Source organism: Condylura cristata, unplaced genomic scaffold, assembly GCF_000260355.1.
Source record: "Condylura cristata isolate star-nosed mole 26May11 unplaced genomic scaffold, ConCri1.0 scaffold00027, whole genome shotgun sequence".
Lineage (NCBI taxonomy): Eukaryota > Metazoa > Chordata > Mammalia > Eulipotyphla > Talpidae > Condylura > Condylura cristata.
In genome coordinates this window covers 1,336,126-1,346,994 of record NW_004567128.1, presented here as the reverse complement: position 1 = coordinate 1,346,994, position 10,869 = coordinate 1,336,126, and the positions used below count along the sequence as shown (strand labels likewise).

The following is a 10,869-nucleotide window of genomic DNA, read 5'->3' as shown; positions in this document are numbered from 1 at the left end:
TCTCAGCCAGACGTGTGAACGCAGCCAGGGGCTGGCCTGGCACGCCACCGCCCTCACGCCCGGGGCACGCTGGGGGCGCTGGAGCTGCGGCCGGGCTGGGTCACACTCACGGGCTTGGGCTGTCCAAGAGGCAGCCGGAACAGCTCGTTGAGAGAGCCCGGGGAGCCACGGACGGTGGGACAGTGACTGGGCTTGGGGCTTCCTTCGAGGGTGAGGAGAGTGTTCCCGAATTCGTGGTAGAGCTGCCAAGCGCGTAAACACACTGACCGGCACAGCTGTGCATGGGAAGGGTGAATTTATGACGTGGGAATTCTATTTCAGTAATGTGCTATTGAAATAGTACTTAAATAATGTATTTTTAACAGCACACCATTTTTTAAAAAGATTCATTCATTTATGTGTGCATACAGAACTGGGGTGCAGGCCAGAGTGCGGGGGTGAGAGGACTCCCCAAGGGCAGAGCGAGGGGGTTGACTGAAATCCACTGCTGAGGGGAGCAGCGGCGGGCCAGGAGAGGTGTGCCTCGCCATGTGGGTCACTCCCTGGCCGGGGGTCAAGCTCGTGCCGCAGTGGCGGCGGGCAGCTTCCTAGAGCTGAGAATGAGCCCGTTGCGACACCAGGGAGACCCAACAACAGACCATTTTTAACCCTCACCACCTCGTGCAGACCACGGGAACTGCGACTCACGGGGAGTCTTGAGGAAAGTCACCGGACACGTGGGGCTGGTCAGGGAAGGAGCTCGCTGGGTGAAGAGCATCACTGCACTGCGGCTGTGGAGCCGGGAGCCGGTCCGGTAGCACCACGGAGAGCTGAGCACGTGGTCCCAAAGGGGATGGTCGAGGGTTACAGCCGCGGGCACAGGGTGCCCATCTCAAGGAACTAGAGAACCGTGGAAGTGTGCTGAGATACGGACAGTGCACTGCAGGACAGCGGGCGAGTGCTGGATGCAGAAAGCAGATTCCAGGGGCCTCCCAGGTGGCGCAATAGGTTAAAGCGCAGCCCTACGAAGCTGGCTGCCGCGCCTCAGCGTGAATTCAATCCCCGCCCCGGAGGTGAGTCCAGGGCGCCGCAGACCCCTCCTGACCTGCCCGCTGCTCCCCCCAGCAGTGGACATCGTTCTTCTGCCTGCTCTGCTCCCCGCTCCGACTCTGGTGAGTCCACTCACTGCCCCTGCACCTCTGGCCTGTACCCCAGTTCTGAATGCATAAATAAGGAAGGAAGGAAGGAAAGCAGGAAGGAAGAAGTTAAAAGGAAAGCAGATTTCAAGCAAATTGCCCAGAATCCAATGCTTTGAGCAAGATGTTCCACATGTGCTCCAGGCACCAGCCATCAAAGGCCTACAGGCGGGGAAAGCGGGTCTTTTCCAAACCTGCTGAAGAGACCCCGAAGATGACTGGAGCCGAGGGAAAACACCACGTTCTCCTTGGCGCCATCCATGACCTCAGCAACATGAGGAAAGAGGCTCACACAACCAACGCGCGGCCCCCACAGGCGCTCGCGCTCGCCCTCCGATCGGCAGGCCATAGCGCCGGGCCGGCCCCTGTAGAAGTGGCGCTGAGATGGGCTTTCTGCAGCCATCTCTTTCCCTTTCAAAGAGCAACACGCTTTCTAGTCGCGTTTCTTGAGTGAAAGGAAAATGACTTCAGGAATGATCGCTTTGATTGAAAGGCGTTCTTCTTTTCCTCAATCTTAGACATAGGAACCATCATTCCAAGCTGCTTAATGAAATGTTTTCAGTGTATTCACTAATATTCTAGGTAGATTTTTAACTGGTAGAACTAATTGGCTTAAAAATAAGGTGAGCGTTATAAGAAAGGGGGGTTTCTAGTAGAACCACGAAGCAATAAATTCGTTTTGGAAAATTGTCCCCTCTTTTTGGAAAGTGAGACCTCTGAACAGGTTTCAAGAGACGTGCCAACCACGCCAAATTTGTGGATGGGAGTTGTTCTGGGGAGAACTTGCATGACGCTTAGAATCACTGGTATAAAAAGGAAGTTAAGAAGAAAGTAGATACATGTGCTCCCAACATTGCTCCAACATCTTAGGAATGCTAATTACGTGGTTACGTCCTCTACCATTTTGGTCTTTAGGAAAGTCATTTTCAGGGAATCACGTTTACTGGCGAAGGGGTGTGTGAGGTAAGTAACAGACTGACGAAGTGGTGGTGAGGTAAGTAACACGCTACAATTTTCTTGAATAAAGGTGTTTGTCGTATAAAACCACGAGAGACGTGTCATCGACAGTGGGACAATTTGATCAAAAAAAGAATGAGTACAATTGGGTGAACGTGCAGCAGCCGGAAGTTGCTGCTCTACAACTCAGTTCGAGAAGTTCGAACACTGACAGTGCTGAATTATCTTAGAGAACATTTGCTAACTTTGAGGTCACGACAACAATGTGATTGTTTTCTTAAACAGGAGTCCTCATGTCTTAGAAACTTGTATGAGCTGTATATGGATAAAATAACACATCGACAGGGATTTATGACAAGATAACCCATGGCTGCGGTTGGTGTGACCTCACGAGAGAAGAGTGAAGCCTGTGAGGCCACTAGTGGACGATCTTGAAGCTGAGGTGACAGCTGTCTAGGGATGACTGCTTCTGGAAAGTTCTATAATAAAAAACATGGAAACAGTCTTCTGAGTTTGTACTTCAGAGTTGATTTGATACTCAAAGAAGACAAAAAGGAAAACCGAAACTGAAAAAACTGTGTATGTGGTGGCAAAGGCCAGGAACAGAGGGCGCTCTGGCACCTGGCTGAGAGCGCGGCAGTGAGAGGAAAGGCCGCGCGCTCCTGGCCCTTCCCGTGTGTAGAGTGTTAGAGCAACCGCGTGGCCACCGTGGCGGAGGGAAAGCGCCTTGCGCGGGCCCCAGCAGCGCTGAGAGGCCGCTGCCACGGGAAGGCCGTCAGGCGGGCTCAGGCCGCGCGCCAGCCTGTGGCTGGAAGTGTGGTTACCCGCGGCCCCCGGCAGCCTGCGAGAAACCCAACTGCGCAATGATGTTCAAGGTTTTGAAAACTCCTACGCATGTGATGGGGTAGTGGTTGATTTTGTTTGTTTGTTTGTTTTGTTTCTATATGTTTACTGTTTACATCATTTTGTGCCCTTTTCCATCTCGGCTGTGACCCCCGTGGCCTGCCATCACCAAATCCCCGTGGGCCGTCGCCACAGTCCCGTGCACTTCCCCCCCCGACTGTGTTTGACCCCAGTCCCCACCCCACCCCCAAAAAATGTCTCTGGTCTATGGTTGTTCATTATTTTTGTTATTTTCTCGCCTGGTCCATTATACTCCTGCTATGAGTGAAACCATCCGGTGTCTTTCTTTTTCTTTCTGGCTTATTTCACTCAGCACGACCCCGCCTAGTGGTTAATTTTTAAGTAAAGTAGAATGATGCAAGAAAATGTCCATGTTCCCAGGGTAATGTTGCAGCATATAGGGGTGCCGCGACATGGAATCTGGGGGTTGCTTTCGAAAGCTTCGGGAAAAGGAAAGGGTGGAGACAGCAAGGAAGGAGAGGTTGAGCTGACCGGGGGACTCTGGTCACCGATGAGTCCGGTCACAAATGTGGGGTCCTTACTGTACGCTCGCTCCCTTGGAGAACAGGTTCCCGCGACAGCTGCTGCGGCCGTGGCCAGCTGTTTCAGCAGACTTGTGTAAGGGCAAGGCGTGGGCACCTCAAAAACTCACTTGTGGGCCCTCCCTGGTGGCGCAGCGGGTTAAAGCACAGCACTGAGAATCTAGAGCCGCTTCCACATGAGTTCGATTCCCGCCTGCCCCGGAGGTGACCCCATGGCGAGCCAGACCTCTCCTGACCCGCCTGCTGCTCCCCTCAGCAGTGTACTTCGTCGATCTGCCTGTTCTGCTCCCCACTCTGTCTCTGGTGAAGCCTCTCGCCGCCCCTAAGCCTCTGGCCTGTACCCCAGTTCTGTATGCACAAATAAATAAATCTTTAAAAAAAAAAACTCACTTGCACACAGTAGGTTTATTGCATTCTTTATTCAACGGTTACTAAATCCAGACCAACTGGCAGATGGGCAAGCCTTTGAAAATTCCGCAGTCCAACTAACCCACAAAGAAGCCAACTTCAGAGAGCTAAGATGGCGGGCGGAAGCAGCGACGACTGCCCAAAGCAACCTCTGTGCTGGTCTCGAGTGCTCGCTAGAACATGCTGGTGATACTTTCAAGGCTTCTCGGGAAGTTGGACTTGGAAGGCTAACGCACAGTTCTTACACATCTGTAACCGTGGGGTGCACTTGGCTGGCCACAGGAGATTTGTAGGAAAGGAAAATCAGGCCGCTAAGCAGCAGGAGGAAGGCGGCCAGGGTCGCCACGAGCATGGCGCTACCGATCTCCTGCATGTCCGGCTTGTAGGGGAGATGGAGGGACGGCGGGAAGGCCACCCCTTGCTTGTGCATGATGGACAAGTAATTCCAGAGCACGGCGACCGAGATGCACGCGCTGGCCACCACGTTCACAACCCCCGAGGCCATGAACGGGTGGCAGGCGGTCTTGTGAGGGACGCCCATGTACACGTTCTTGAGCGCGAAGATGATCAAGGCTTTCCCCAAGAGCCCCAGGACGCTGGCGGCCAGCATGAGGTTCTGGGTGATACGAAGGTCCAGCGGGAGAAAGGCGTCGCAGTAGGAGTAGTGGTAGCATTGCGCGGGGCTGCTGAAGCCTCGGCTGTGGTGCTGGACACAGACCTTCCACAGGCCCACGCAGGCCAGGCTGGAGGGGGATACCAGGGACCTGTCCATGTACCACACGCGCCACTCGGCAAGGCCCATGGACGTGGTACAGAGGATCCAGCCGATGGTGAGCAGCGCGAAGCCTGCTACTTGGCAGTGGGCGCTACTGATGAGCAACGCCATGTTGGCTGCAAGCAAATACAGGGCATCGTGAGCGCGGGCCTTGGCGCCCGGAGCAGCCGCGCCACCCGCCGGGCAGGGCAGCACCAGCAGGAAGTGCTGTCTGAGACATTCGAGTCCTGCTTCTGCCCGGGGCCGCGTGGGCAAACGTGGCCGGATCTGCAATGCTGCCCCAAACCTTGCCGCGTGCCAGCCTCCAAGAGGCAGTTTCCCTCTGGGTATCCGTCCAGAGCCGCAATTAAGGCAGACCACGCGCACAGCCCAGACACGGCCAGCCCAGCGGCCTGCAGCCTGGCAAGGGGGCCTCGGTCAGGCCCAGGCAGGGCCTCTCAGTGAGGGGCGCCGCAGCTGGGCAGCCGGGCGCAGACCAACGCTCAGCGTGGAGCGCGGCCGACGGCCGGTGCCTGGGGCCTGCTCCTGCGCTCAGCTCCATGTGTGCAGTGCGTCCGTGTGGCCCCTACGTGAGCGCTTTGCTCCTTTTCCTGGCCGAACGGGACTCCACCGCGAGGACGTGCCGCGCTTTCACATCATCCGCGACTGGCCCCACAGCCTGGGCTGGTATGAATAATGCTGCTGTACACGCCTGGCCGGTAGCCATCCAGGCAGAGCTAGTGGTGAGCCTGCGGCCTACGGCGAGCGCGCGCTGTGGGCTTCTCAGAAAGAGCTAAGCTGCGTCCCCACTGGCTGCTTGACCTCACCCACCCACCACCGCTTTGAAGGGATCGTCGCTCCCAGTCGTCCCTAGCGTTTTTAGTCTTTGAGCGCGGCCGTTCAAGTGCCCCAAAGGAAAATGTCTACCACAGCATGTCAGGCGCGCACAGCGGCCGACACAGCTGACAGGATCCCGGAGATGAGTAGAAGCAAGGGGGTGCAGAGGGGTCTAGATGGAGTAAGGCATTTTTGAGGCGATCAGAGGAATTGAGAGGCTTTAGTATTTATGGAAGAACTGAGGGGGACAGGAGGTAAGAGGACTCCCCAGAGACAGAGCGGGGAGCAGAGCAGGCAGGCTGAGACCCACTGCGGGGAGCCGCGAGGAGACAGGAGAGGCCTGCTGCGCCCTGGGGGGACGGAGCTCCGGCCGTAGCAGGGGTAGCGCTAAGACTCAACCTCTAGGCCACCGGGGAGGCCTAAGAGGGCTTTTTGACTATTACAGATGTTTATTTAATAAAGCATTTCGGAAAGAAAACACGCACCACCCGATGTTTCTATCACGTAACGAGATGCCTGAGCGGGTACGTGGAAGCGGCAGGCTTCTCTGGCCGCGGCTGCTGTGCACACCGAGCCAGCGCACCGTGGACGCCGATCACATCTGTGATGCGGCTGCGTCCTCCACTCCACCGTCCGCCTGCTGGCCTCGCTTGCCTTCGCTGCACACTCGCCCATCCCGAGAGCCACCCAGGGGCAGCTCCCTCCCCGGGCGCCCAGGGCCTGTCTGCACCCCTGAGTTCCAGTAATCAACCAGTTGACCAATTTGTGGCAACTCAGGAGGGGACCGTTGCTCACGTCCGCCCCGCAGGTTCCTGGACGCCTGCAGATGAGGTTCCAGCCCCTCACTCCCACTGCGATCAGGTTTTGTTGGAAGATGTTGGTATTTCAAAGAAATACAAATACCCAGTCTCTGGCTGGGTCACAGGGTGGGTGGCTGTGTCCCGGGGCGGGTGACTGCATCCCTGGGTGGGTGACTGGGTCCCCGGGTGGGTGGTTGTGTCCCGGGCGGGTGGCTGTGTCCCAGGGAGGGTGACTGTGTCCCGGGCGGGTGACTGTGTCCCTGGGGTGGGCGGCTGTGTCCCGGGGAGGGTGACTGCGTCCCCGGGTGGGTGACTGGGTCCCTGGGTGGGTGGCTATGTCCCGGGCGGGTGATTGTGTCCCTGAGGTGGGTGGCTGTGTCCCGGGCGGGTGGCTGTGTCCCCGGGGTGGGTGGCTGTGTCCCAGGGAGGGTGACTGTGTCCCCGGGAGGGTGGCTGTGTTCCTGGGCGAGTGACTGTGTCCCCGGGGTGGGTGGCTGTGTCCCTAGGGTGGGTGGCTGTGTCCCGGGGTGGGTGACTGTGTCCCCGGGCGGGTGGCTGTGTCCCTGGGGTGGGTGGCTGTGTCCCGGGCGGGTGACTGTGTCCCCGGCAGGTGGCTGTGTCCCCGGATGGGTGGCTGTGTCCCCGGGCAGGTGGCTGTATCTCTGGGTGGGTGGCTGTGTCCCCGGGTGGGTGACTGTGTCCCCGGGCGGGTGGCTGTGTCCTCAGGGAACCCCTCCGTTTAACATTTTGAGCAACCACCAGAGTGTTTCCCAAAGTGGCCGCAACTTTAAAACACCTGCAGCATATAAAGCTCCCAATTTCTCCAGCTGCTTACAGCACCCCTATTTCTCACCCCCATGGGTGGAAATGGCGTCGGGTTGGGGGTCCCGCTGTACTTAGTGTCAGTGTCAAAGAACTAAGGAATAAGACTGAGCTTAATTGAGTTTTCTCATTATTTTCTGGTTCAAAGCGCACATACACTAAGCAGGCTTCGGCGTGGGGCCCCGTGACCCCGTGACCCCATGACCCCACCGAGGCCAGCGCAGTGCGTGTTCCGGGGGGCCCGAGCCCGCACGGAGGCTCGCGCTCTGCCTGCACCTGAGTTCTGTGGGCCCCTCGGCTCATGTTCAAGTCCCCACTGGCTAAGATGCCCGGTGGCTTTTCCCCAGTGCCCAGGAGACCAACCGCCAGGCCTGTGCTGGCCAGCTGAGGTGCAAACCAGGGGGGCTGGCGAGGGGGTTTGCCACAGGACTTGAAAGAACAAGGAAAGGCCAGGACCCCAAACAGACACCCGAGGACAGCCCGGCGGTGGCAAGGCACAGAGCATGGGACAAGCGTTGACTAAGTTCTCCGAGCGACCCGACGGCCCAGCGTGGGCCAGCAAATCCCGTGGTCTTCACCGGCGAGTGCTGGACACTGGCTCTACTAGAACCTGCGACAGAAGAGACTGGAAAGGGGGCCCTGACCTGAGACTGTGGGCCTAGCCCCGCCCCAGCACGTAACCCGCAGGGCCAGCCTGTGGAGCATATGAGCGGAGGGCTTGGAAAACATCAGGTGCCACATGTTAAACGTGGACCTCCCGCATCTGGCGTGTCCCCGATGAAGGGAACCAGACACTTCTTTGCAGAGGTTTCTGCACGCCTGTGAACACAGCAGCATTATTCACAATAGCCGGGAGTGGGAACCAGCCAGTACCCACCAGCCAGCGCCCACCAGCGGGCAAACGGGTGGAGGGAACACGGCCCGCCCGCCTGCCCGCCCGCCCCACACAACAGGTACCCATCTTAAGGAGGAAGGGAAGCCGACCCCTGCCCGACTCGGCCGGACGACGAGGACTCTACACCCAGGAAACAGGCCGTCAGGGAGGGCCACCCTGGTGACCCCGCTCACGTGAGCTAGGCCCAGTGGCCTAGTGCATAGGGACAGCGTCGGACGGTGGGCACCCGGGCACGGGGGTGGTGGCAGTGGGCTGGGGAGTTCGATGGGCAAGGAGTCTCCGTTTGAGGAGTGGAGAAGTTCTAGAGAAGGAAAGGGGTGTGGGCCACGCGCTGTAAACACACGTGGAGCTTTTCAACTGGCCACTTAGCCAATGGCGAAATGGCCAGTTTTACATCCCGTAAAGCTCTACGTGGATCACTCACCGTGAGGAGTCTCCAAGGAAACGACCGGAGAGGAAGGGGGGCTCAGAGGGCCAGCCCTCTCCCCAGAGCTGCTCCTGGGTCTCCGCCGATCCACAGCCTCAGCCACACTGAGGCCGAAGCTCTCTGCCCGCCCCTGCCGCATCACAGACGGCACCCCTGTTCTGTCACCAACATTCTCGGTTGCCAGGCGCCAGAGAAACGGCAGCCCTGGGGCCTGGTTGACCTCGGTGCCCGGGCCTGGTGGGTCTTCACCATACCTCCTCGTTGTCTCTCAGCTTTGGGGGGATATGTGCACATCGCTGGACCCTCAGAGTGCACACCCACAGTCTATGTCAAAGACTCAGATGTCTCCTCAATCACCTTCTCCTAAACCACTTTCCCTCTCGTCCCTTAGAAATAGGATCAAGCCCACAGAGCGGCCGCAGACACTTGGCGGCCAGGGCAGTGGCGACACGCGGGGGTCGGCAGGGCGCCCCCACGTGGGCGGTGCAGTGGTGACAGACACGGACAGCACACGCCTCTGGAGACACCCCTAACTGTGGGGACGACCCCACAGTTGCCTCCGGGGTCCCGCTGCTGTCCCCACAGGCTGGTGAACAAGAGGCTGCAGCCGCGACCTCAGGCCCGCACGCCTGAGCCCACTCGCTGCCCACCCGGGCCCTCTCCCACACTGCTGGCTTGGCCGCTCTGGGGGAAAAGCAGGAGCAGCGGGCCCAGGGCAGCCACAGGCCCTGCAGCCAGACCGGTTTGGCCTGGAGCTGCGTGACATGCTCACCCCGGAGCCGGTCACAGCGGGCACGATGCCCGGCTGCAGCTGGTGGCGGTACAGCCGTCCCTGCCACGGGCTGTTCACTCGCCCTGCTTCCATGGCAACCCCACACCCCGAGAGCCCCGGCACTGGGGACCTGCCATGCTCAGAGCGTCAGCAGATACCAGTGTGTGGGGGCGGGAGCCTGGGGGCGACGCCGACTTCACACTGCCCCGTGTGTCCACGCCATCCTGGGACCCCCCCGCCCCGCTTCGCCCACTACAGGGGTGCAGCTCATGCTGCAGCCTCTGCCTCGGGGCCCGGACGCCTGACCGGGCCTCGGCAGTGGGAGGGCGGCGGGTGGGGCAGGCCCCAAGGGGGGGGCGGCCGGCCGAGTTTCAGCACCAAGTGCGTTCCCGACTTCCCAGTGGCAGAATGTGACAGCGGGGGGCGCATTCTCGTTTTTGAACAATGGCGTCCACTAGGTAATCAGAGACGGGCTTCGTCCGTTCAGAGACGCTATTTATTTTGCGAGAGTCGGGCAGGATGGACTGTCGAGAGGTAAGTGGTCAAGAGTCCAGCGTGAGCGCCGAGCGCTGCGGGAGGTGGATCGCGAAGACCCTGCGCGCCGTCAGCGGCCACCGAAGAACGCAAAGGGCGAGACGTTAGCACCAGGTTCCTGTGTGCGGTGACCGTGGCCGCACGGGCGTCGCCGCCCCGCATCTTTGGGTCCCCGACAAGCAGACATTGGCGAGGCAAACGGGAGCGGACAGGGGAGGAGGGGAGCGGGTGGGGGCCTGGCCCAACAGGCCACAGAGCACTACACGGGGGAGAATGTTCCGAGGGACATCCCGACGCCACACACAGACAGCACAGACGCTGCCCTTCACGCTGTACGTGGACATCGTGGGCGCCAGCACAACACTATCTGGGCACAGGGTCACAGGCGAGAGTACAGCGACATTCCGGGGTCGCCTCCGTGGGGCGGGCGGCGGGGGGCACACACGGAGCTGGGGGGGGACCGTGCTGGGCGCCGGGGCCACGTGGCGTGGGAGGGAGGTGTCACGCCAGCGGCATGAGGAGGATTTTCTCCAAGTCAGCCACGGCTTAATTTAGTGGGAAGAGAAACTGCCCATTCAAGGGGGGCCTCCCTTTGGGTCAAAACGAGGAGGCGCCCCAGGCCCGGACCCGGCCGACGGGAGGTTTCGGGGCTCCCGAGGAAGTCCCCGGTGGGCGCTCGCTCCACGCTCACCGAACGCCTCGGGGTCCTGGGTGTCGGCCGGGAGCACGCACCGTGCAACACGGTTGTGGCTGTGGGCCTGCAGGCGGGGGAGCAGCGGAAGGGGCCACGGAGCACTGGCCACGGGGAACTGGCCACGGAGCACTGGCCACGGAGCACTGGCCGGGCGCCTTGAGGGCCACACGCACACAGACGAAGCGTCCTGGTGGGAGCGAGCCCCCCAGAAACAGCCCGCTGGTCTCTGGGTGCCGACGCGAGCAGGCCGCCGGCAGACACTTCCCAGCAGCTCACTGTGCTCCGCTCACCTGAGAACGCGCAGGTGAGGCTGCCCGGTGGCCCCCCGGCCACGCTTCACCGTCCAGGG

The 10,869-nt window shown here is 60.0% G+C and overlaps 1 protein-coding gene across 1 annotated transcript; it reads right to left on the bottom strand.

Moving 5' to 3' along the window:
* Positions 1-4,226: 4,226 nt before the first annotated feature.
* On the bottom strand, positions 4,227-4,871 carry CLDN34 (claudin 34). Its single transcript, XM_004690063.1, has one exon. It carries the CDS (start codon positions 4,869-4,871, stop codon positions 4,227-4,229), a length of 645 nt encoding a protein of 214 aa, XP_004690120.1.
* Positions 4,872-10,869: the final 5,998 nt, after the last annotated feature.

Bases quoted from the DNA above. Each gene is read 5' to 3' on its own strand.
- CLDN34 (XM_004690063.1), bottom strand. From the start codon at position 4,871: ATGGCGTTGCTCATCAGTAGCGCCCACTGCCAAGTAGCAGGCTTCGCG.